The sequence below is a fragment of the Galleria mellonella genome, unplaced genomic scaffold (genome assembly GCF_026898425.1).
Source record: "Galleria mellonella isolate WM207_F2 unplaced genomic scaffold, CSIRO_AGI_GalMel_v1 utg63, whole genome shotgun sequence".
NCBI classification, from domain to species: Eukaryota; Metazoa; Arthropoda; class Insecta; order Lepidoptera; family Pyralidae; genus Galleria; species Galleria mellonella.
The window spans coordinates 5,946,417-5,973,958 of NW_026442130.1; the positions used below are offsets into that span (position 1 = coordinate 5,946,417).

General features: G+C 34.2%; 2 protein-coding genes across 3 annotated transcripts in view; one reads left to right on the plus strand and one right to left on the minus strand.

Annotated features, from left to right (window-relative positions):
- Positions 1-27,542, plus strand: part of LOC113521918 (guanine nucleotide-binding protein G(o) subunit alpha) — a 58,401-nt gene that overhangs the window by 22,079 nt on the left and 8,780 nt on the right. For both annotated transcript variants that reach the window (XM_031910022.2, XM_026907585.3), the window contains exons 3-4: positions 903-1,044; positions 8,801-8,961. In XM_031910022.2, coding sequence (XP_031765882.2) covers positions 903-1,044; positions 8,801-8,961 — 303 coding nt within the window. The remainder of the gene's footprint in view (positions 1-902; positions 1,045-8,800; positions 8,962-27,542) is intronic.
- LOC128201780 (probable cytochrome P450 49a1) lies at positions 9,167-19,052 on the minus strand. The gene is made up of 7 exons (XM_052899714.1): positions 18,643-19,052; positions 18,011-18,127; positions 16,745-16,821; positions 15,599-16,073; positions 12,146-12,224; positions 11,183-11,497; positions 9,167-9,692 (listed from the first exon to the last, which is right to left on the minus strand). Exons 1-7 carry the CDS (start codon positions 19,050-19,052, stop codon positions 9,573-9,575), a joined length of 1,593 nt encoding a protein of 530 aa, XP_052755674.1. The 3' UTR covers positions 9,167-9,572.

Here is a 27,542-nt window from a genome sequence, read left to right on the forward strand (position 1 = left end):
ACTTCTCATCTACTATTTCACATTTTGCTATAATCCTTCTTTTGCTTTTTTTTATACCACTGAGGTGGTCTCACGACTTCGATTTACAACTGACGGAGCTATGAGGTAACAAATATAAAAAAATACAAACTAATTGAGAATCTCCCTCTTGAAGTTTCTCAATTCGTTTTAATGTTTTATGTTTGGTTTAAAATAACATCAACTGGCTAGGTTAGGTGACGATATTGTTAGATAAATCTATTATAACACGCAAATTATTTAATTGAATTAAAAACATCTATGAAATACTATTTTGGCACTTGATCGTTAGGGAAGATTATCCTGGCGGATTACATGAAACAACAGACAGACTAGTTTGCCTCTTTACATGACAATTTGTCATATTATTAGATACCCTTTAACAGTATTACTAAAACTACTAAAACGACTTCTTTAATCTATGGTTATTATTAATTAGTGATCCGATCGGACATCATCATCATATCAGACTAGCTGTCCACTGCTGAATATAAGCCTCTTCCTTGGAGGTTTTGCTAGTGGTTGCCATGCTTGGCAGGCGGATTGGCAACCGCAGTTAAGCTTTGGAAATATTTTAATAGGGGACGCTGCTGCCCATCCCTCGCCCTCCCTTAGTCGCCTCTTACGACACATACGGAAAAGGAAGGGATGATTCTATGCTGAGACCACACGGCTATCATCATATACCATTTCATATTTGTTAGTAATGTAATGTAAACGTCATATTTTAGGTTTATATATGCATGCAGTTTTATAATCGTAACTGATAACTGTCTTTCGATAACATTAAATTTTAAACATTGATATCGTCTGTCTACTTCCACTGCTGACCCCAAAGAGTATTTTGTTTAATTATGATATTAATTATATAATGTTACCAACAGAATTATCCACGAAAGTGGCTTCACGAATGAAGACTTCAAACAGTACCGGCCGGTGGTGTACAGCAACACGATTCAGTCGCTCGTCGCTATCTTGCGCGCCATGCCGAACCTTGGCATCACTTATGGCAATAAGGACCGAGAGGTAATTATAATCTGTTTCAATAATACTTAATGGAAATGTAAGCAAGTTTTGTTGAAATTACCACATAAATACTGGCTAGGTAAAATTAAAAATAAATCGAAACTAAGAAATCATTTTTTAATTGAACTATTACGGAATATCAGTAGACGGTCTCGTGATCATCAAATATTCGTTTGTTTACATTTTCATTATGTTCTGTTGAAACGGACTATACTCATTTCTTATTTTCTTCGTTACTACCTACTAGTATTTTTACTAATATTCGCTTAGTGAAATCGAATCGAATGATTCAAAGAGTTTAAAATAGTAATTTTATACAAACTCAAATACGATTCATGTTGTATATCTAACTGAGTTCAATATGAGTCTCGTAATGAGGCCGTGACATTAATGGACTAATATAGTTTCATCAGCAGGCTATAAAAGATGAAGCGTACTATGTGTAATTCATGTAAAGTGACTAGGTATTCAAAAGAAATGGAAAATAATTTGCATTATTAATATAAGACCAACACGAGAGCAAATCGTGATTGCAATAAGAATTTTAAAAATTTGAACCCGAATTGAAATTTATTTACGTAAAATACACGATAAAAAAAATACAATTGAATTAAAATCCCCTCCTTTTTATTGTAGTAAGTATAATAAAAGTTGATAAATAACGTGCCTTGAAATGCATTCCTTACCTAGTTACAATACGAAAAAATTGCGTGGAAAGGGATACTATCCAAGATGCAATGGATTTAGAATGTCAAAAAGTTTCTAATTATAATGTTAGAAAAGAATTTAAAAGAGAACTGCAGTATTTAAAGAGCTTCTGCATTAAACAAATTGGTAATGAAAAACCAAAGCAAATAAGTTTGGGATTGATGACCTTAGAAAAGTCTTATAAATATTGACGAAGTAAAGGAAGTATATCAAAACCGAAGCAGGTGGGATTTGTAAAATTAATAATAAAAGATTAATGTGATGTGATATGATAATGTATTAAATATTGATTTTATTGATTATTAATGTTATCGTTATTGTTATTATCAATCAATTAATGAATGAATTAAATGATATACCTATTTATTTAAAGATTAGTAGTTACTTATTCTGATAACTGATTTTTCTGTTTAATATTCTTATAAATTTACGTATTTAAATCAAATCGGTTGCTATCTAGGAACTATTAGTTATACGTGAGCAAATTATTACAAACTATTAAACGAGAATCATATTAAAGAAAGTACGACCGTTGCGTAAACGATAAACCGCGTGTATTATGCGTTGGCTAGGCCATAATCTATAAATATGTCGGTCGTCTTTAAAAATGATCTCTTGCACTCAACCGCTCCGCATTACACTCCATCTAAGTACTTTCAACTTCCGCTTGTGCATTCTGTGTTAATGCTACAGATATGGATTTAAATAGACGTGGCAATTGCATGTACTCATATCTTGAGTGTTAATTTGTTTCGGTTAAATATCGATTTCCTAAAAATATTGAAACAAGGTTAAAGAACTGACAAAAACAATTTTACAAATGGTACTTTTGAAAGGATTTAGTGTAAAATGGGGTTTACTGTCAACTTTTGTAACAATGGCAAGTAGTTGTGGCAGAAGCAGCATTCATACTGAGCAACCAGATTCTAATTATTGTTGTTATAGGCTCAATCTTGTTTTTTCAATTACACCCATTATATTTTTTTCATGATATTTAGTTTTTAAATTATTCTTTTAAATCACAAACATATGTAGTTATTATAGGAACAGAGAAGAAAAAAAAACGATGATTTCTCAAAAGTGTATTTGCAGAGTGTATACGTATTTATGTGCATTTGTCATATACGGACTATGAGTAAAAATGATCGAATTAAATACGTACCTTACGTAAGTAACACATAATGCAATCATTATATTTTATAAATCTCTTTAACTGAAAGAAATTGGTCGACGAAAACTTTCTAAATTTGGTTGCTACCAAGTTACTTATAGAAGAAATAAGCATTCGAAATACGTTCCGCATCATCGTCTCGAAAGTATGAAATCAGCTATACAGCGTATCTATAATTTACATACGATGTCTAATTATCCGGGTCACACATAATAAAAAAAAACTACATTGCATTATTGATTTTATCCTCATCAATATTAATTTGTATTCGGTAAGTTGGCAATCGTGTCCCAATAACGTGATAAAATTTAACAAATAGTGTCGAACAAATCGATTAATGCTTTCACGCAGACATCGTATGAAATGTTTATGAAATTGCATTCGACGTTACGTGGAATTGGTATATTCAACGAAATGGCCGTTCGACGAGGATCAATAAGTATTCGTTATTCATGAAAGTGGCCCACTGTGTCTCGACTGCAGTGTGCATTTCAGATTATTGCATGGTTCGATGCTACCTATGAATATCTTTTGTTTCAGAGTACAAAATATTGTATTGATAAACTCAATTTTTCTCATTATAGCTTGCAATAATGACATTAGAAATTCTAAATCTATTCTTTGTTTGTTTTCGTCATATTTCATCTAAATTGGCCTAATAATATCTTTGAGAGTTTACAAACTATCATAGTCAATTTCGCAATACAGATTACGAAATAATGATTTATCCACTGCGGAACATAAGCCTTCCTCTTAAGTGGGGGTTTTCCAGTAGTCCCCACGCTTGGTAGGCGGATTGGCAACCGCAGTTAGGCTTTGCATCCCTCGATCCTTAAACTGCCTTAGTCGCCTCTTACGACACCCACGGGAAAGGAAACGGTGGCCTATTCTATGCCTGGACCACACACACCACCAGAGGGAGACTTTGTACAAAAGTCGATTGCTTGGGTACCTCTGTCCCATTCGTGTTTCAACCGTGAAGCAGTTGTGTTTGCATGGCTGTGTTTCGGTTTGAAGGGTGGGATATGGCGTGAATTTACTGGGTACAGAGGAATAACACCTGAGTCCTCAGGAATGGCAACGCATGGGGGGTATCATGGGCGAAACAGTATACTCTGTTATGTCCATGGTACTGCTCATGTCTATAGGCGACGGTTACCACTTTCCATCAGGTGGGCCGTCAGCTTGTTTGCCATTCTAAGTTCTATAAAAAAAAAAAAAAAAAACAGCAGTGAAAAAAAAAATTATTGAACCGAAATTACGATTGAAGTAAAACTACACAAAAACAAGTTTTATGTTAATAAAAATATAGCGTGCTTTCTTATCGACTCTGCAGTAAATGTATCTATTATCCCAGTAAAAAGATTAGTCAGTACGCGTTATCATATCTACTGTCAAGTACTGTCCAGGGTACGTCGACGCAATTAGTGATTCATTTAGTCTATAGGGTTACCATCTGTAAAATCAACAACGAATCGGGACAATAAACTTAAATATGCCTTTATATTTTAAACTCTGGCACGTTTCATTCAGTTTTTTTTTTATTAATTAATGCTGAAAAGAATTTAGAATACTGCTTTTAAAATTTATAAACCTGGACTGTGCTACACTATATACATAACGCAACCCGGACGCTTCCTTCCATACGTAGCCCATTCTGGGGAAACTTCTATGGATGTATATGGATGGTTCTATGGATGGTATTTGGTTATTCACTTGACCTTGATTTTTTTTTTAATAATTGCATTTTGGAACTTTGAACCGATTTTAATAATTATTTTTGAATATGTATTGATTAGAATAAAAAAGTCATAAATTTAGTAATTTTATTGGATTTGCATGCTAGCAGTATGTATGTAGGTGTCGTTTGGCGCGTTATCTACGTGAGTCAGCGGCCCCAGTGCCAGTACGTCGTTGCAGTAAATGGCACTGTCAATCTAACCTTTCAAAACATATACCTACAGGTTGTTATCTTGTCGAGGGGCATGATAGTGTTTCATGTTTCTCTCCCGTGAAATATATAATACAACGTGAATTAGTATTTCAAATTTTATATTCACAAAAAAATATAAAAAGCAATTTTTGATTTATAAATACTATATATTATTTAACGTAGACTTAAAACTAGTGTTAGTATTAATTAAGAGGATCTAAAACTTTTTTTTTCTAGATAAAAACCTTTCTTATGTATGTAAATACAGACCTTGTACTGTGTGGTGCCGATCAACAGATACAAGTTGTGTTCTAACACAATTTTTAAGAAATGGGTGACGTTCATTTAGATACGTTACATTTGTACATTTCTTAATTTTTTCTTTTAATAAAATACAATCCATGTTATTAGCTGACCATATAGTTTCCTATAGGTGAAATTTTATTTAAAGGTGGTAAAGTATTTTTTTTATTTTACCGTTACAAATCCTTCCTCTTTATAATATTAATTTATGTTACATGTTAACTACCATATACGTGTTTACAGGAATATTTTGTTAAGACTATTAGCTAAAATACTTAAAATACGATGGCTTTCCCCCGGGAACTAGCATAATAAGTATCTATGTATTAAATTTGCAATAATAGTGGTATGTAGAACAGTAAGATTTGACAATTTACACGGATGAAATAAAGTAATTAGTATTTTTGGGTGTTCTTTTAGGGAAACAAAACATAAAAGCTAATGGGATCAAAAAATGAAAAATTGAGTTATCCATATCTAAAATTGCGCATCTAGGTGTTAAGTTATTATGAAAGGTTCTTAATTATTTTTTTCGTTTTTCCATTCTTTAAGAAAAAATGTTCTTTGTAGAACATTGCTCTGTGTTGCCCGAGATTCATATTATGTGCAACGTATTTAAATATAAGGAAGGATGTGGGACGTGAGTGGAGGTGGGGTTGTGAATGACGGTGCTCTGGGACTCTGTGGCGCTCCACTCATTACACGCATGCGTTGCTAGGGTTGCCAAATAGAAGCTTATCACTTCCTAATTTAAATTAGTACGTTATACCTCAGTTAATTAAAGAAAACAAAAATGCTATTGAAACTAAATTAAATTCTCTGACACTGTGAGCACTGAGTTGTATATGTAAAATACGACTGCTACATCACAGTCTGCTCAATGTGGTAAATAGAGAGGAAATATACAACAATACCTACAATGTCGAAGAAACTATACTAGGGTTTAGAATTTGAAATCTATAGACAGGCCATTTTTAAATATAAACATCTTGTCGATTTAGGTAAAATTTCTAATAGCATCTTTGTTTTAAGTAAATGTATTTTTTTTTATGGGTGAAAATGGTATGGTAACCTCGCCTGCGCTAACGGGATACGATGGCGGAGCACCAGTGAAGGGTGATAGATGAGAATGAAAGCAGGCCAGTTAGGCCATCATGATGAATTCATCATTAATTAATCATGATAGTTTCCAGGGGGAACCGCGAGGAGGTCGACCTGGTTGGGTATATTATTAGCAATGGGATTCTCAGTTTCCATTACTAACAATCCCTTTCCCCCCTAAGTAAATGTATTAGTGTCCGATGGATTTAGAAGTATACATGTAAAAATTAGAAACGGCATTATGCTACATATGTCAGTTTATTCATTACAATACTTACCACATTTAATTTATGAAAAATTACTAGAGCAATTATTTTGAAATCAAGACAATAAAGTGTAATTACTGGACACGGGATCAGATACAAAAGTCCAGGTTTTCTCCAACCATCTGGTGACCCTAGTTTCCACCCGTCATAATTAGAGCATATTTCACGAAAACCTCCGCAACCACCGAGAGCTGCGCAGGATATATGGCTTATTTATTTTTGTATGACATTTTATGCCGCATTGCTACGGTAATAATGTTTTACGGTTCGTATAGGATAATATGTGTTTGGTGTTTACTTAGAAACAATTCCCTTTTACAATACTACTGTAGTCTGTACTGGGAAGGAAACTATAATCTACAGGTAGGTATGCAACCTACGCTTTAGGGAGGAAAGGAATTGTTAGTAATAGAGATTGAGAATCCCATTGCTAGCAATATACCCAACCAGGTCGACTTCCTCGCGGTTCTCCCTGGAAACTATCATAGTTAATTCCTGATGAATTCATCATGATGGGCTAACTGTCCTGTTTTCATTCTCATCTATTACCCTTCACTGGTGTTCCACCAGCGTATCCCGTTAGCGCAGGCAGGGTTACCATACCATTTTCACCCATCCAAAAAAATCTACAATTTAGTCGTAGAGAGAATAATAAACAAATAATTAAAGTGAAAAGTATTTACTAAAATGGGTACGAAACAAAACCTTTTCGAATAATGAAATAATTATTATTGGCGAATATAAATATTACATAAGATGCAAAAAGGTGACTTTTTATAAAAGTTTAATTATAAAAAAATATATTAATTAAGCAAAAAGTTATTAAACAAATTCTCTTTGATTAACCTAAAACCATGCTTAAAAAGATTAATAAAAAAAATTATTTACAATCGGTGAAAATAATGCGTAATATACATTAGAGGATCAAATATATAGTCGAATTGAGACTACTTTTTTGAAGAACAACATCGTATTTTAAACGAAAAGCGGCATCGCTTACAAATTCATGTGACTTAGACTAAGTTACGATTATTAACTATATATAAAACAGCTATATGGCAGTAGGTAAGTCGTTCAAACGCAAACTATGGTCCAAAGCGTGGTTTTAACGAACAATTTTTCGACTCGTATTTTTTTTTATTGTACTCTACCAATGGATATAGTCAATATTAGATATGAAACTTGAAGTAAGAACAATGGGCGCTGGACATAACTATCACATATTAGCTGTTGACAGTAACAATGTACTGATCTTATGATGATAAAAAAAAAAAAAAAAAAAAAAAAAGTAATTCAATTGAGTTTCTTGCCAGTTCTTCTCAATTGGATCTATATACCGAACTGGACGGTAGGGTAAATATAAAATTATAATGTAAAAATTTGACGTTCATAAGCGGCTAAAATGTCCTACATGAATAAATGATTTTTGAATTTTGAATTTTGATCAATTATTTATTTAATGAAAGCATTGTCTAGATAGGAGGCGGTGGGCCTAGGCAATATTATTATATTATTGTAGGCAAAGACATCACAAAATATACTGGCGCCTATATCTAATGAATGCCTTGACATAACTGAACACTAACGTGTTATTCACCGCTCCCTGTAGTTTCCCCACCGTATCCCACCCTTCAAATCAAAACACAGTCATGCAAGCACATTTGTTTTGCGTCAGAAAAAGTGAACCGATGTATGTACCCCTTATTTGAACAAAGTCCAGTTAAAAATTATAATAAAATAAATTTTATATTGCAGTGTTAGTTCAATGCATTTGTTATTGTAATAATAACAGAGCTCTTATTTATTTACTTCAAATTGTTACATAAAACCTCGTTTGATGTAAATTTAGTGATTTTTTTACCTTTAAAAGCTTTGTGTACGTTAAAAAAATCGAACCGTAATTTCTTTATAACCTTTGTGGCTTTCAACCACCATTTTTCTGTCTGTTAAACTGTAAAAATTGTTATATAATTTGATTATCTATGAGAAACAAGACGATGTGTATTGTTTTTAAGAGACTTTCTAAAGTTCTAAACTTTTCTAAGGTTTTAAATGCGCCCGTACTTTTTTTTTTTTTGTTATGTTTACGCTAATACTTTATAATGATAATTCTTATTGCAATCAATTTACTCCCATGTTGGTTATATATTAATTTTATCAATATTAAAGTTGTCATTTTTCTTTGCGAAGCAAAATGTTATATGTTGTGAAGTAAGAATACACAATTTCGTGTTAATTAATTTATCATTAATGTATTACTTGATATTGTTACAGATTGATAGCAAGATGGTGTTCGACGTGATACAACGGATGGAGGATACGGAGCCCTTCAGCGAGGAGTTGCTAGCGGCAATGAAGAGACTTTGGGCCGACGCCGGGGTCCAGGAATGTTTTGGACGTTCCAACGAGTATCAGCTCAACGATTCAGCCAAATAGTGAGTACATTTGCAACCTTTTTTAGGGCGAGATATGTTAGATTGTTAATTAGTAGTTCTATGTATAGAAGATGGAGATTACTACACAAGAATAGAACATTAAACATGGATCATATAATTTCAATATATATATATATATATATATATATATATATATATATATATTTCAAATAACTGCGCCTCATACCATAATATTTATTATATAGTATTTTCTCAAAAAAACTTGATATGTCTGTAAAACCATTGGATCTTTATTATTTTACAATAAATCATAGAACAGATAATAAAGTAGAAAAGAAAATATTCAAAGTCGCGGGTATTCGTCATTGATCAATAATAAAAAGCTTAACATTACTTTTAACATTGAATATTTTTAAAATGATTATTTATACGCATACGATTAGATTACATTTATTTTTGGCCACAATTATTATATTATTTTCGTCCATATGTAAACGTTTTTCTTATTAATTGTATAGTACTATTTATTGCCTATTAGTTCACGAAAATTATTTAATAACGGAGCGTATATACACAGTAATTAATTCTGAATGTACATAAACATTCGTGTCAATTTAATTCTTTGGTAAACAGCCGATATAATTATATAATTAAGATTTCTGTTGTCTGAACGTAAGGGTGAATTGTAGGGGTTCATTGGGTACGTAGGTTGGCGTCACGCTGTACGTCAGCTCTCCATGCCGCCATTTCACTTCGTATCGATGGAATGTCTGAAATACAATAATATAATTGTGTTATTATTGAACACAATAGTATTGAACCTTATATAGATTTTTTTAATGCGTTGAACATGAAGGTTTACGTCCTACGCACGAACCAAAGAGTTGGAGATGCAAGAAACGAGAATTATGATTGCAATAGACTAGGCCCGACACACAAAAAAATTACCCTGTAGATAGCGTTTACGTTAAGCTTAAAGTTCAAAAGAGGCTGACAAAATTGTCACTGCCGATGATTTGCTTCCGTGGTGAAACCAGAAACACGCTCGACCCGGATAGCTGAGAGATACGGGTGTGAACAAATCCTGTCGGTTCTCATTTTTTTAATAGTGTCTGCTGTTCATATTTTTATCTATATATATTGGCGTATAAGTAATTTAAGTAAAAGCTATTTGAAAAGTTATAATAGAACAAGATCTTTTGTTCTATTAGTCGATCGATTTATTGTACGAGGTTTGTCCGGAAAGTACGTATAAAAGTTTTTTAAAAATTTTATTTTACAATTATTCAGGTAAATCAATTTTATCCCCTTCAAAGTACTCCCCCTGTGACATAATGCACTTGTGCCAACGCCGTTTCCACTGTGAGAAGGCTCCTTGAAAGTCCTCTGGTTGTAGGTTTCTCAGCTGCCCCGTCGTAGCTTTTTTTATCTCATTTATGTCCCCCAAATGCCGCCCCCGAAGTACCAATTTGGTTTTTGGGAACAAGAAGCCAAATCCGGCGAATAGGGGGGTGTTCGGTCACCGTAATGGAATTTTTACTCAAAAACTCACGGACAACAAGAGAGGTGTGGGCAGGGGCATTGTCGTGGTGAAGAATCCAACGCCCCTCTCGCGCCAATTCTGGACGAACTCGTGCTACACGAGCTTTGAGGCGTCTGAGCACATCGACGTAGAATTTTCCATCAACTGTCTGGCCTGTGTTCGTCGGAATGTGAAGTGGAAGGACGTCCTGAACGTGGGTCATCTTGAACGCTTTCTCGGCCCTCTCTGAATCTTTTTAGCCACTTGTGGACGGTTGGTTCCTTCACAGCATCATCCCCATAAACTGTTCTGAGATCGGCAAAAATTTCACGGCCATTCTTGCCGAGTTTCGAGAGAAACTTGATTACGACGCGCTGCTCTTCAACGGAAGCGGGCTCCATGCCGACGGGGTTTCGTTAAGAGGTAACTTCACAGATGGCGTGACAAGCCAGTTCGCACCGCACGGCGGTCAGACCAGAACTGAAGCATTGTTAGGGACATAAGGAAGGGGTCCTGCGCTTACCTGGCCTCCCCACTCCTCTTTCTCGCATTCCAGAACACTTTTATACGAACTTTCCGGACAGACCTCGTATTGTTCGATTTTCGACTAGGCCAATTGCCAATTTAGAAAATGTTTTTTTTTTTTTTTCATTTGCCTCTAATCTCCAAAACAGTTTGGAAGAGGTCGAATGTATATAGTTTTATTTGCACAGAATAAAATACAAAATATAACAATACCTTTGCTAATAATAATTGCAGTTCAGCTTCAGCAAATCTTTTTCCTATACACATCCTTCGGCCAAAGCCAAAAGGAAGTGAAGCGAACGGATGAATCCCCACTTCCTTCTGCTTACGCCACACCATCAACGCCTTGTTCTCATCGACACCAGTAGCGCATTCCGTTGTTTCTTGTCTCTCTGAATCTGATACAGGACAGCGCAACTTTTCCTTCTTAATTTCGTCTCGTAACCAGCGTTCTGGTACATACTCTTTTGGGGATGGAAAATATCGCTCTTCATTTGAGAGTATGTAATGAGGAAATACGACATGAGACTGCAAAAGAAATACTGTATATTATATTATTGTCAATTTCATTAACATGCGTGTCAAATGAGAATAATTTTTCTGCATCTTGGAAACACAAGTAAGCTCTCAAGCCATCTTATACAAAGCGTTACTATAGATATGAACAGCAAACATTGCAAAATATTGACATTGCAAAATATTTTGACACTAAATTATTTGTTTGCTCCTCCGTATTTTGTAATTTCATTGTCATATTCCACTCTTCAATTAGAGCTCAGCATAATAGCTGAGCTTAAATAAGAACACATGCTTGGAGGCAGAAACTTGAGTAGAACTGAGATATCCATGCAGACAACTTTTATATATTCTATCTCTGGCTTATAGTCTATTTTTAGGAAATAAATTTTACATAAAAGTTATATTTATTTCATAGATAGATGAATCAAATCACGTGAAATACGAATTACCATGTTTATCATTATATATTATCGGTACTATTCATGTCTATGAGCGATTATTACAAATTATTAAAAAAAACATACTTTTTAAGCGGTATATTAAATGTTCCAAAATATATATCATAAACTGTGGAACTACATTCACGGTAATATTTGTTTATCTCCAAATTTTATGATAAATTTAATTCTGATATAAAATATAAACATTTGAACGTACTCCCTTGGGAACTTCGTAGCCAGATATGACTGCGTCAGATTGTATACAGCGTCCGTTTCCTAATATTACTGGTTTTATTCTGTAAAAAAAATCAATGCGTTATGAAAATGGTAACGTGAAATGACATCTTGAAGTTACATGTCAAATAGTAAAATTGTGTATATTTATTTTAATTATAGTTGTATTGACCATGGAAAGTATTAATTCTATTAAAAATTATACATATTTATATTTGTAGGTATAGATAGATAAATAGATTTATTGCTTCCTCCATAAGATTACAATAGTATACTTATTATAAATACAAACAATTACAAGAAAATATTACACTGAGAAAACAATGGGCGGCCTTATCGTATATACACATGTCAGTATACTATGCATGTAGCAACTAGGCATATTTGCTGAAATTTGGTGTCGATAGTTTATCTTTTGGGTCACCATTATAAGCCGTTATCATTATGTAAACGATATTAAATAATTACCAATATAAAATTATTATTATATGTATATTAATGTCAAATATGTATATGTATTACATTTCATATCATATACATTTTAAAGTTAAAAACATACGATAGAAATGAAAAGCGATTTCATTGGTCTATTCCTAAATTTTATATAGAATATTGCAAAACTCTTAATGGATATTAAAAATGTATCAGCAGATTCATAGATTGATATGACGATCGGATTAACCGACTATGAATCTATATATGTATTTTATAGTCTTATCCGACACAAGAGTATACAGGCACATAATTTTTTAGTGTAATAGGTGTCAGTGTAGTTTTGATGGTAACATTTTCATCAGCAACTACGTGTATCTAGATAGATAGAAACTCTTTATTGTTTCCTCCAAAAGATTACAATAGTAAACTTATTATAAATATATGTAAGTGTTTGATAATAATATTTATAAATTTTAATCAATCGTATCAAAATTTATGCGTAACCCCCGGAATGCAAAAAGAATTGCCCAAATTATTCTACAATAGATGATATGCATATTAAAAAAAATATAGACGAATTGGGAAACTCCTTTCTAAAGTCGCGTACAAATATTATGTATCATTGCAGTTTTACGAGACGTGTTTGTCTAACGCTATTATTATTAATCACAGGTGGTCGGTAAATGAGTAATTCAACACTGACCATCATTGTTCATGTTACACCGCAAAGCTTCAGTTACTGATAACTTACATGGTAACTATACGATACAAACTTACAAAAAAAAAAACAAGCAGTTTATTACTTCATTATTAAATATTAAGTGAGGCGTTTGGTGAGGTACCGTATATAAATACCTCTTTTATTTTTAACTACTGAATGTATTATGACTGAAATGTCAAGTGTTACGATTGAACTTGTCTTTTATAAATATTAAACAAGCATTCATATTTGATTGGGAATGATTCTAATTCGATTCAAATTACTACTATCATACCCCGTAAAATAAATGTTTATTCATTGGTATAGGTTATTAATTAAATATACATAATACAGTTCAAAGTCATGCTGTTGTATATGTATATTTCATAAGTTTATAGATCGAACAGTGTAAAAAGAATGTGGCACTGATAATAAAAATAAATAGACCTAATATTTTTGAATTGATTGCTTCAAATATTTATGAATGTCGAGAATACAGCGACGAACACTAAAGCACTATTTTAGTTTATTTCAAATGATCTGAATATGAGTTTCTAATATCTTATTGAAATACCAATAACTAATAGAGAACGTGCTAAAATCATAAAACGTACTAACATTATTATTTTGACATTATAAAAAATGAATTCTGCGTAAGTATATATATATATATATATATATATATATATATATATATATATATATATATATATATATATATATATATATATATATATATATTAAATACAAATTGAATTAGATTCTTAACAACGATTAATTAATTTCATACAGTGTTTTTGTCAGCAACAGTTGAATGTGCTAATTATTTTATAATCTACATATAACAGTATCAATAAAACCACAAGCCATTAGGATATATTTGGCGGCATATTTTAGTTACAATTTAGGCAATCTTAACTAAAAGGAAATATATACTATCTTTCCTTCATATTGTTTAAACTCATAACATTGTCTTAATAAAGTACGAAAATTATTTCGCGTATTATAAGTACATTTATAATGGTTAAATCTTACTAATAAAATTGTAATTTGACGGGGTCTCTGTACATAGATGTTTAAGAAAAAATATTATGAGAGATCTTAATAAGCGCAACAGAATTGAAAATGATATATTTTTTAAAATTTTTGTCTGTATTATTTTTCCGACATTATGCAAAAACTGTATTATGTCATATATCATTTTAATAAGTGTTCGGAAGTGGTTGTCCACTTCCGAAATCCACGCGTGTGAAGTTGCGAGCAAAAGATAGTAGAGTATAATAATTAATTATTCTGAAATTGAGTACCATGAACTATTTGATACTTTTTCACAACGATGTGTGGTTATTTTAGTCTAGATTATTTTTGTAATATCGTTTATTATAATTGTTAAAGATTATTAGTTAATTTTATATTTAAAAATTTCGTAAATAGCTGTCTAATTTTAATTTTAAAAATAACCGCATTGACTTGCGTGTATTTTTATCGAAAATATCCGACCAGCTTTGGGACCATCCGGGACGTTTATCATAAGTGGCCAATAACGCGAGCACATACTTGATTGCAACGTTAATATTTCTTTTTTTTTTTTAAATAAAATAAAAATTTAAGTTAAATGTATATATTTAGAAGTGAAATGTATATAAGTAATAAGTATAAATTTGTCTATCAATGTATAAATACAATAAATATTAGATATTCTTGGGTGGTCGGGAAAAAATATGATATACAATGTCCACACGAGTTGTTATCACATGAGTCGGGTGTTATGTCAGGGCACGAAGGTATCGAGATCCGTACCGTGTTTGCTGCTCGGGTAACATTAGCGTTGTAATGTAAATATTATGCAAACTGCCACCGTGAGATACTGAGATAACGACGTCGAGGGTTTAGGAGTATCCACTGAAACTACCGCCAACATTCATATGAAGATAAAGTAGCTAATTAGCGGTAGTTATCCGAAATGTATTGCAAAAATGGTTACTGATTCGAAGATTTTATAGATTGTTAAATATTCTCACTTTTATAATTACTAATGAAGTAGTCAGAACCCTTTACCAACTCTAACCGTTGTTGTGAACGTGATATTCACATGCTCATATTAGAACCCAACGTACCAGGGTGTCGGCTTGGCGCCATCAATCCAAATAATTTGGTTTTTATTAATGTTTTTCATCACTGAACATTTAGTTGGTAATTTAAATAGATAAATGGTTTTTGGTGGCGATTGGATTAGAATTTACAGTAGTTTATATGACAGTAAACAAGATGAATATTATTACCAAAATAAATATATTTTACCGTAACGATTCCTTGATGCAAGCACGTAAGTACGGCAGCTTGTCCAAGTCTTTGCTAGTCAGCGTTCGGTCCATTGGCAAATAATTGTCCAATTCTTCTTGCAACTTTTGCTGCGCTCTCTTATTTTTGGCTAACATATACATTGTACTGGCAGCAGCTGCCGCAGTTGTGTCAACGCCCACCAACAATAAGTCCAAAGCCAAAATTGTGGCAACTTGTTTACCTGACGTCTTGGCTATTGCTGCACAGATGCCTTTATCAGTCAATCTTTTTAAACAGAGTGATCTGAAGGCATCTAATGCTTCAATATAGGTTTCGTAGGCCCGAGTTGAATAAATTCGCCATATGGGAGCGGATAGTTCCAATTCCGGAACGCTATGAAAGAAACCATGAATGCATCGGATGATTTCCTTAGCTTCAGCGTCATTATCGCTTAAACATCTTAGTCTAGTGCCCAATGCCCATACTCCAACCGCTAAAAACAATAATTATAAATAGGTGATTATGAGTATATTACTGATAAATAATAGTAATACAACCGTTATTTTGTTTGCTTTGTTGTTTGTATGCATGGGAAATCCCGGTATTTATCCATAGTATTCGTGCATGGGAGAAACCAATTTTATTATATTTATTAACAAATAAGTTATAAACTATATACACAATCCAGTGATTTTATTTTTTTAACAATCTCCATTGTGTAGTGGTTAGTCTTGCATAAGTGAGATCCCGGGTCGATTTACAGTTGATCCAATTTAAGAAAGGGATTTGAATTTGCTCGGGGTTTAAGTGTCATGTATTCTCCCCTCTTAAATTCATTCCTCGTTGTCTGCTTTCTCACAACTTTGGATACGGTAGTTCGATTTGGTAATTAGTATTATTTTTTGTTACTTATTTATTCTATTAGAAATTACTGATCCCCTTAGATATAAGTTATATAGATGTAAAGTACTGATTGTATTCTATACAGAGTATGGTACCAATAATCTAAATCTGTAAATTATTGTTGCATTCCATATCTGTGCGATGTTATTTTCTCTACCTTTCATTAATTTTTAATTTAACTCATGTTTTATCTTTTTTAATCTACAGACGGATATGTCTGTATAAAGAAGCAAGTAGCGACACTTGATGGATTATACTTACATTCAAGAGCCCATTTGTATAACTCCGTGAGAAAGTCTTTAGGTAGCTCGCGATTGTCGTCCAAGATATTCTCCATCCTATAAAAATGCAAATAAAATTCAAATAACAGTATCTAATGTAATGTGAGTCATCACTTTAAACAATAGTCAATTACAAAGTCTAAGAATTATCAAAAACCTAATTAAGTTTTGTCTATGCGTCAAATTCACTCAAATGGAACGCTACGATTTTCATTGAATGAGTTGTTGTTCCCTGCAATGAGTCAGTGTACGGTGCTCAAAACAAATGCGCAGACGCCGTTGTTACAAACGGGATGTGGTCATTAAACTGAGATTCAACAGTTGGACCACGAGATCATTCAGTAGATAGTTGCTGAGAGATCTTCGCAGTTTGCTAGTGGAATTTGTCAGTTATTTCCTTACAAAAGGAACAGTGTGGATGCAAACAGTAGTTGTCGGTGTATTCTTGAGTTTGCATACCGCAAAATTGTTGATCTACTTTTTTTTTTTTGTCATAAAATAACAATCAGGTTATGTGTTAATTGTTCTGAGACATGTATTTTCGCTTGAGCTGTTTTGTTCAGCTAACCGTTACAATATTCGTGTTATTAAGCAGTACGTAATCGAATCCTTATGACTTCATAAGTTTTTAATAAGCGCATAATACAATATCTTGTTGGGAAGTTATGTGGAATATGTGAGGACAATATTTAATGCCTTGACGTAAAATATATATTTTATATAGCTTTTCCAGTAAAAGCATTTGTAATAATTTCTTAGAAATGTATTTTTTATTTGTATCACAAAATTTTTGTGTAGAATTTTAATTGGGTAAAATAATATTTAATTTATTAGGTAATAATTAAATATTTTTACGTATAATCTTAATTATTTATTAGTCTTAAAACTAAATCGACGTTTTAGCCGAAATTACGATTTATCAGAAAACGTTAAATGTTAATACTAACTGTAGTATTATATTTTCCTTAATGGTTTTGGGTTTCGTTTGATCGATTATATGAAAATGCTGTAAAAATATGATTTATAAGCAAATTGTTTTATTGACTGTAAAGAGTAAGCTCATATACAGTATGTTACCATGATATATATTAATTATGCAGACAACAATATAAAGGTCACTGGTAAATGTTTATCTATGCGTATAGGCCACCGAATTTAAGTTCATATAATGAATTTACATTTTAAATTTTGTTTGTAAAACTTTATTACATACTTCTAACGCTAATAAAGATAAGTCCAATCGTACCTGTTGACAAAATCGTCCGCTACAATGTCTAATGCGGGCACCGCAGCTCGAGCCCCTTCTGGTGCCGCTAACGCCTTGGACACTTTTGATCTGAATCTCGACCACGGTTCACCATGTCTGTTAAAGCCAACATCAAGCCATTATCTAATTTTATTTTACTTCTTGTTGTGATTTTTATTGGAATTTCTCACGAGAATATTCCATAAGGAAAGAAATGGCCTATATGGCTGAAATAAATTTTTTAAACATCTGATATAATTATTATGTTTGTCATAAGAGTCGTTAGATTCTTAGTGTCCATTCGAAATCACGAATATATTTTTAAAGAAGTAAGAATTCTACTGCATCTTTGTGCACGCTTAGAATAGATTACGATAGTGAACATAGCAAAAGATATATCTAAGATTAAAGGCCATTCGATATTCAGTTGTCTCTGTCTACCTTATAAGGGAGATTTGAGAACATAGATAAACTGCGAATTGATATCAAAAAACTTTAAGGAAATATCTATCGGCATTCTTGAGTCTAGAACAATGATGCAATTGTAAAAGAAATAGTAAATAGTTACGATAATACAGGATAAGCAAAATCAATTTTATGTGCATATGTGCACTTAAATCATTCTAACTTACACTCCAATTAGTCCAGGTTCACTGCCAAAAAAATCTTTTCTCAATTCCTGTTTATAATGTTTTAAACATGGCGCTACCGCCCTGTGTGGCATTGCATCCTCCCTCCGGTATATCTTTGCAGTCTCTTCAGCACAGAATGGAAACACTAAATCCGGATGTCCAAAAAGTTTTGCAACTTTTGCCGCTCCATCCTTGCCTGCTAAAGCTCTTAATGTCCACAAAGTAATGTCTAAAGCAGTTGTTCGCCAAGGCTTCCACCCTAAAGCAAAACGCCATGAGTTACCAAGTAATGGCAAGGGCTTAGGGCCCGGCATAACCGTATAACACCGCGCGGCGCTCATCGCGATCGGACTACCAATGGGTGGTCTAGCTCCCGAAGACATAACAGTGGAGGCAGTGGGGGCAAGCATCTGCATTACGTTTTCAGCATTATTAGTTTCGTAACTATTGCCACCCGACCGTGTTGACCTAACTCATACTCGTACGTTTATGTTATCACTGTGCTACAAACGATAATAATGTGCTCTGGCTCGCGAAAACTGTTGCTAAGTACATTTCCAATTTTATTATCGACAAATATTTCTTTTATGCAAATTGGAATGGCAAACGAACTAATAACACACTTGATGGAAAGTAGTAACCGTTACCGACAACAGCTTTTAATATCACTATGAACAATTTCTGAGGACTAAGGTGTTACTACCTACCTGTAATTCACTGCCTTATTTCAACCTGGAACTGTAACACAGATAAGGAACTTATTATATAAATAATAAATGTGTTTCTTTTTTAGGCTCAACTAAAGAGCTCTGGTATATTAGATTCAATTGTAGAATGAGTAACAGTAAGTTAGATCAGAATCAGATATATCAGAATTAATGTAAGCAATTTATTTGGTCTAATGTATTTATGTCATAAATTAATCAAACTAGATCTAAACATCACGCTGCTATTCTCCATCCTGGCCAGGGTCTTTATATATTTCTTTAGTATATCAATCAAGTTTGTATGCGTGATGTCACTCAGCTCAATTAGTTGGTCCCTCAATGGAAGTCGGGAGTGGTGCGTCCGCGCCGATTGATTCATCCGGTCTCTACGAACATTTGTACATTTGTTTGTATCTTCCGCAATCATTGCTATTCGATATATACATACTTCCAAAAAATTAGGCGAATATGTTTTTATAGTTGTAAGGTTTTCGAAAGGGGAATCCACCGCCAAAGGCCTCTGGAATGGGGAGAAAATTATCTATACATATTTTATTATATGATAATCGAAGATCAATATGATGAAAAAAGGTTTGCAATATGATGAAAAAAAGAGTTAATTTTTTACGAATAAAAGTGTGCATAGAGCAACAGACGTCATATGCTTTAAAAATGCAAGTCATCATCAATTTCACAATCATTTTAAAATTAAATGAATAGTAATGTGGGTGTACGTTATGCTGAAACTATGTTAGAATATGTTGAAAATCATTAGCGCTGCTTGTAAGCCTGTTAGAACATTTTACGCATATATGTATATCGTTCCACAGTGAGTGGGGTCTTTTGCAATCCACAGATAAATACTGCATCTTTGTTCTGTCTATGGTTTACTACTCGTATTAAGGAACGAATTAGACAAATTGCTTATACTTTCGACATTTATAATTGAGGATCATGAAACTTGCACAAAAGATTATTATTATGCAATAAAGACCAAAAATATAAAGGTGGACTTTCAACCATAAAGATAATTATTTTGAAAGAAGTAAGCAATAATAATACAAGTACAAAATAAATAATAATACAAGGTAATATAACACTATTAATCAATAAATTATACCGTACATTTATTTAATATTGTTGGTGCATTAGGTAAATCTTTTTGAGTTTGTATTATAAACTATTTAATTATAATAAGTAATGAGATAAAATCATATTACGCTGACTCCGAATTATTGAGATAAGGACAAGAAGATGATTTAAGACATAAGGTGTCAGGGGAAACTAAGTTTCAGGCGAATAATTCTTTTGGTCACAGATCAGATAAGTTGATCTTTTTTCTAATGCATTGAAATAACATGGGATTAAAAACAAATGGTATCAAAACTCTGACTTGTGTAATAAGATACTCGACAATTGTTATATCGGATGTTAGTCTTGTTTGATTTATACTGTGAAATGCGGCTGACGGATGCTCTCGCAACAGAAACAAGTAATGCTTTGTGCTCGGATCATCATGTGTCTGCATTGGAATACGGCAAGGTTCATAAACCTAATAGGGACACATATATATTGACTACAAATATACAAATGCCTGAGATTATCTCATCAGGGATTATAGTCGTATAGTCGCGTAACAATTACTAGTGCTATCGATTTGAAATATGCAATAGTTTTACATATTGTTAGCCCATATACATATGTAATGGAAATAATTGAAAAAATATTTATTGAGCCAGAGGGTTCACAAGGGGTACTCCAAATTTCAAAATTGATCTATAGTCCAAGTAAAAAAATAAAGTTCTGTTTTAAAATATTTTATACACATTTGAATTTTCCTTTTGTTTGCTCATCACGTTGCACCGTCAGTTATATTTTCTCTTATTCCTGTCGACTGATAGATAACGCCATATGGTATATAAAGTTTTTAAACTAGCATTTTTTTTTTTGAGAAATTATCAATAAACGTTCAAAAACTGTTATGCCATCCAGTTTTTAACTACAATAATGATCCAAAAGAGCTCAAAATAAATTGCGACTTGGATAAATAATAATAACTATTAGGTATATGTATGTTATATTATCTATAAGAACTACATTTAAGGGTTATTTTATCTCGGATTTATGTACAAAACCTCGGCGTGTAAGTTCAACTCCCATCTGACCAGATTTTTTTCTTAAACACGTACATCTTATTGGATATCATATAAAAATGTATAATTTATCAATAGATTGAGCTCAAAGAAATAATAGAACGATAAGTAAGGATACTTGCATGGTAGTTTACGTCACGTAAGCAATTTGTTATTCATCCATGCACTAGTATTATTGACTGTTGACTGACTCCGCTTCGCTGCTAACTAACAACCAGAAAATTGCTACTTTGTCAGATGTGATGTACACGTCTGATTGTGGAAACTGCTGGCGGAATAAAACGGCTACGGTTTTCGAGCGAATATTTCAAAATGCATGTCCTATTTTTATTGCACATATGTTATTGTAAAATCCTATACATTGGTAAACCTTAAGCTTAACTAACAAATCTTAGGAGTAACTCAATATAAAGGTAAGGAGTTTATAAAAAAGAAGATCATTTTTCGGGCTTTCACTGAATTAAACCTAATTTAACCTATATACTCTTTTAAAAATAATGTCATAGTATACATTATTCTCCAAACAATATTTGATAACCATAGATAAGTTACATAAGTGCCTCGAGGTATAACGTATTGTGCGTGCATTATGTAATTCAGTCGTCTGTAAGATCAGATTAGAAGTATATTTAAAATACAAGAATCGGCCTTTTACGGGGTAGTTTATTAAAGGGTATCTTAATTCGTGAATGTTTTATTCATTGGGCCGTCACTCAGGCGTCACGGAACTGGTAGCAGCTATACGAGTAATGATTGGAATGACTTGTGCCTTATTTGTTGATTATATCTTTACTCGATTTCTTTCTTTCAGTAGGAGTGACTTTCAATGTCACTGTTATTAAAGTTGTTAGAATTAGTAGTCAACGTTTTATATTATACTCATAGAGTATTCGTTATATTTAACGATCTTCGAGACCTATCGAGTCGACGATAAAATTAATATAATTGATTGGATGATTCATTCAATTTATATGAGTGTCGAAATGCTTATCTTACATACGATTTTTTGTATTAGTTGTATAGGCTGGGAGCGAAAATGTTGCTAATTGTAGCCAGTTCCCTAATACAAAAACACGTTTATGAATCATTGTCTTCTATCAACGCTGATAATTAATATTAATTTTTTTAGATAAATTGTCAATGCCCTAAGCGTTTTAAACATTCATAACATGCAAATAACTACATACTTTGCGTGTAAATTTATGGCTCTAAAATAGACTGAAAAGTTTGAAAAAATCTAATGAGCACGGGATTTTCTATCAATGCATAGGTATTAACTTTTATATCAGAACAGACAGTATTAAGTCGTTTAAATTTTCCGGCTCAGGGCTCTTTCTTATATAAAATTTTACCGATTTACCAGATTAGTTGGTACCCTAAAAGCTTAATTGATAAATAGTATTTTCTTATTGTCATATTAGTTTGATTATTCTATTCTAACCTTTAACTACTAATTAAACATTTCACTAGTGGTCTCTACCATTTTGGCCATCCTGTTCCAATGGTTTTATTTTAAGCTTTTCATCTTTTGTTCTTGTTGTTTTTCTGTTCTTTTTATTTTCAAGTCTTACAATACGAGGTCTGTCCGGAAAGTTCGTATAAAAGTGTTCTGGAATGCGAGAAAGAGGAGTGGGGAGGCCAGGTAAGCGCAGGACCCCTTCCTTATGTCCCTAACAATGCTTCAGTTCTGGTCTGACCGCCGTGCGGTGCCAACTGGCTTGTCACGCCATCTGTGAAGTTACCTCTTAACGAAACCCCGTCGGCATGGAGCCCGCTTCCGTTGAAGAGCAGCGCGTCGTAATCAAGTTTCTCTCGAAACTCGGCAAGAATGGCCGTGAAATTTTTGCCGATCTAATTCGATAAGACATCCGGGGAACCACGAACAAAAAAATCAAGAAAATCCCGCTCAAATGTCAAGACAATGTTGATTGTTTTTTTCGATGTTCGGGGGATTGTCCATCAAGAATTCGTCCCTCCAGGCCAGACAGTTGATGGAAAATTCTACGTCGATGTGCTCAGACGCCTCAAAGCTCGTGTGGCACGAGTTCGTCCAGAATTGGCGCGAGAGGGGCGTTGGATTCTTCACCACGACAATGCCCCTGCCCACACCTCTCTTGTTGTCCGTGAGTTTTTGAGTAAAAATTCCATTACGGTGACCGAACACCCCCCTATTCGCCGGATTTGGCCCCGTGTGACTTCTTCTTGTTCCCAAAAACCAAATTGGTACTTCGGGGGCGGCATTTGGGGGACATAAATGAGATAAAAAAAGCTACGACGGGGCAGCTGAGAAACCTACAACCAGAGGACTTTCAAGGAGCCTTCTCACAGTGGAAACGGCGTTGGCACAAGTGCATTATGTCACAGGGGGAGTACTTTGAAGGGGATAAAATTGATTTACCTGAATAATTGTAAAATAAAATTTTTAAAAAACTTTTATACGTACTTTCCGGACAAACCTCGTATGGCACGGATGAGAAGTTGTCACGCGTTATATTCTTGTACCACACACGGTGTCCTTGTCATTCTTCCACGCCTCTTTTAAACCAAATGTATGGTATCTATTCATTTTGAACTCATATTTATTGCTTACAAACCTAACGATAGACATGTATTTCATAGTAAACTAAATTGAGATCGTATAGTGTGAATTGCACCGGCCGCCCACGTCGCCATCAGCGTCGCTAGCGAGTGCGAAGAACACGGGGTATGGTATGGGGGTGGCGACAGATTTATGTGCCGATTGCATGACGTTCGCGTTAATTCCGGAAGTACTCCACAACACGCCTGACCTCCAACTGATGGCTGCTTGGACCCCAAACTGTGGGTCTTCATCTACTTAACCTAACCTAATATACCATTGTTGCTACACTCATGTCATTATGAGATTGTTTTAACGACATAGTTCACATCTCTATGCGGTCACTGTGTTCATCTCATACAAATAGGACTTTATCGTAGAATCTATCTTGCTCTCACATATGAAACGCCTAATTCAGACTAACGTATTGATTGCATAGTCGAAATTTGCTGAATCTAGAAAGCTGAAGTTGTTTACGTAACGTGGTCGTCCCACTAAGAAATAATTTGTGAAAGTACTGGTGCAGATGGAAACTGATACTGCGAGGGTGATGCCACGTAGTTTTTTATTTTTTATTTTTGCAATTCTTAATTTCACTGTTATTAATTATCGCCTCAGTCAGTCAACGATTAGCGGGGTCGTTTTCATCTAGCACGTCTCATTACTAGATATCTGTGTGATGTGGACAAATCGCTTGTGCGTGTCGTATGCACGGGTTCGGGCGGGCGCGGGCGTAGCGAAGGTATCGAAAGGCGCGGCGCGCGGCGGCGCGGCGGCGGCGGCGGCGCGGCGGTGTATTGATCGCGCGGCCGGACCTGTTGCCGGGCGGCGGCCGCACAGCGCCGCGACGGTCGCGACAACGGCCTACATGGATTTTATGCAACGGATGCATGCCCGCATCTCATCGATCAAGGATGTTTGAAAAGCCTCTCAATAAACAGAGTGCGTATACCGATTCTGCACTCTTATAATTCAATGAACAATGTCGTTTCAGTTGTAACCGTATGTTACAAACTATTTTTTTTTTGTAAGATTGGGATGGATCAGGAAAGTCGGTCGAGGTTCAATAGTGTAATGAAATGATTTAGGTTGTTCCAAATGTAATTTATCCTTGTCTACTGACCCAGTTAGTGTTGACAGAACGTTGACGTCAGCAGCGCCCAGGACCGGCGCGAAAAAGCGTCCGAACGATAAACACTCGGTCAGAACATTTGACGTATACGTACTTAATGTTTTAATTATAAAATCATCTCACGACAGAGTTATTACCGATGCTCACTGCTATTTTTTCTTCATGCAACAACAGTCTGGAAATAAAACATATTTACGTGTTCCATTACCTATTCTGTTACATTCTGCTGGTTCAGTATATAAGCTGTTAACTATTTACTGCTCAACATAAGTCTCCCCTATAATGGGGTTTTGCCAATAGTTGCCGTGGTTAAAAGGTTGGTTGGCAACCGCAGTTCGACTATTGGTAATGTTTTAAGACGGACGCTATTGCCCATCTTTCAACTAATAAGCTCCCTTTCGCCTCTACGACACCCACAGGGAAGGAAGGAGTGGCCCATTCTGTGCTGGAACCATATGGTGATATTGATGTTTTAATGGTAAAACATACAAAGATATTTAATAACTTTGTTACTAGTATTTCAAACCACTCGTTTTATAATTTTTTTTTTGTCTATATAGTCTAGATTCAATGTAACACTGTGCCTAACGCGTTCTTACAAATCGCTTTTGTTTGTTTTTGTGTCCATGTAGACAGTATTTCACTGACCGATCCTCGACTTATTAGGTGAGTTCGACAAGACTTGTTAGGTTGTGTGTTGGCGATCGTCCAAAATACGTACAACCTCCCTGACATTGAGAATGGCACGACGCCGCTCCAGCCTCTTGACTTGTTTTCGGTGCCATAATAGAGACTGAAAGCACGCTATTTTTGTGTCACCAGTTAAAGCCAATTAGGTATTAAAAAATTGGATTCGATGGTGAGTTTTCATTTGGCTGGAATTCTCGTGTTTTCAGTTCATTGTAAATTGAATTACAAATTGTTGAATTTACTTAGTTGAAAGATTAAATAAACCCATCAAAGTATGATTTGTATATTATAAGAATTTTATGAAAAGTTTATAATATGAAACCGTCAATCAATAATCAATTAATTCTATATAACTTATTGTGTTGTGAAGAACTCTTCATACGATACTTACATCCATCGTTCACCATCGCACTGCTCGCCATCGGCAGGGAATCCATCCTCGCACCTTAGAATTAAAATTGTTACGCTCAGTGCGGTTTAAGAGGAGTTTCCTCCTACGAACATTCAGGATGTGGAATGATCTTCCTGCCGAGGCTTTTCCTAGAGACTACAGCATGGGATACTTTAAAAAGGGTGTTTTAAGGTATCTTAAGGATCGGCAACGTGCGCGTTACATCCCTGATACAGGCGTCTATAGACTGCTGTAACCCAGTTTACCATCAGATGGGCTGTATTCTTGTTTTTTTTTTTTATACAACTCAGAATGGCAAACAAGCTGCGGCCCACCTGATGGAAAGTGGTAACCGTCGCCTATAGACATGAGCAGTACCAAGGACGTAACAGAGTATATTGTTTCGTCCATAATACCCCCCATGCGTTGCTATTCCTGAGGACTCAGGTGTTATTCTTCTGTACTCAGTAAATTCACGCCATAGCCCATTCACAGCCATGCAAACACAACTGCTTCATGGTTGAAACACGAATAGGACAGAGGTACCCAAGCAATCGACTTTTGTACAAAGTCTTGCTCTGGTGTTGTTGTTATCGTAGTAGTATAAAAATAAAATCACGTATGAAATTTTCTAGGAGTATTATGATTGAATGAATGTAATGAATTACTGAAAATTATATCTCTATTTGAATCTATGCCAAATTTATATACTATGACAATAAGTATTAAGCTAAACCTTGTTCATGTATAAGTTTGTAAGGACTAATTGGCAAGCGGCCAGTGGTGCTGGTGGGGCTGCTCCCGTCCCGACCTATACCGCCTGACCTTGGAATTCAACAGTTACTGACACCAATCACGCCATACGATGGTCATTTATAATTAGGAACCATTTCCAACAAAATCTTGAATTCCTAATCAATTTGGATTATCTTTACGCAAAAACAACTTTTACTGGTATTTTCATAAAATGAAAGTAGGTAATTTATCTGTTTTTACTTTAATATTATTTGAAATCACTCAATATCACTGATTGTATTGCTTTCAACATAACATACACGTAGGCAGTTAGTCATCGCATTTGTTACTGTAAAGCACAAAGCTTGCGTGCCACGCGGGCGTAGTTTTTCATTTAGCCTGATTCTGAGTTACCGGTATACCCGGCCTGCATTGGGCTTTCACACGCCGCATATTAAATATTATTTCATTATAAACCGCACTTCATACTAAATGTTCGTTTTTATTATTTATG

Bases quoted from the DNA above. Each gene is read 5' to 3' on its own strand.
- LOC128201780 (XM_052899714.1), bottom strand. From the start codon at position 19,052: ATGCTTGCCCCCACTGCCTCCACTGTTATGTCTTCGGGAGCTAGACCA. The intron at 16,822-18,010 runs GTACGATTGGAC...GCATTTTTATAG, and splicing joins GCGGACGATTTTGTCAACAG to GATGGAGAATATCTTGGACG. The intron at 12,225-15,598 runs GTAAAATATATT...TTTTTTTTACAG, and splicing joins TGCATCAAGGAATCGTTACG to AATAAAACCAGTAATATTAG.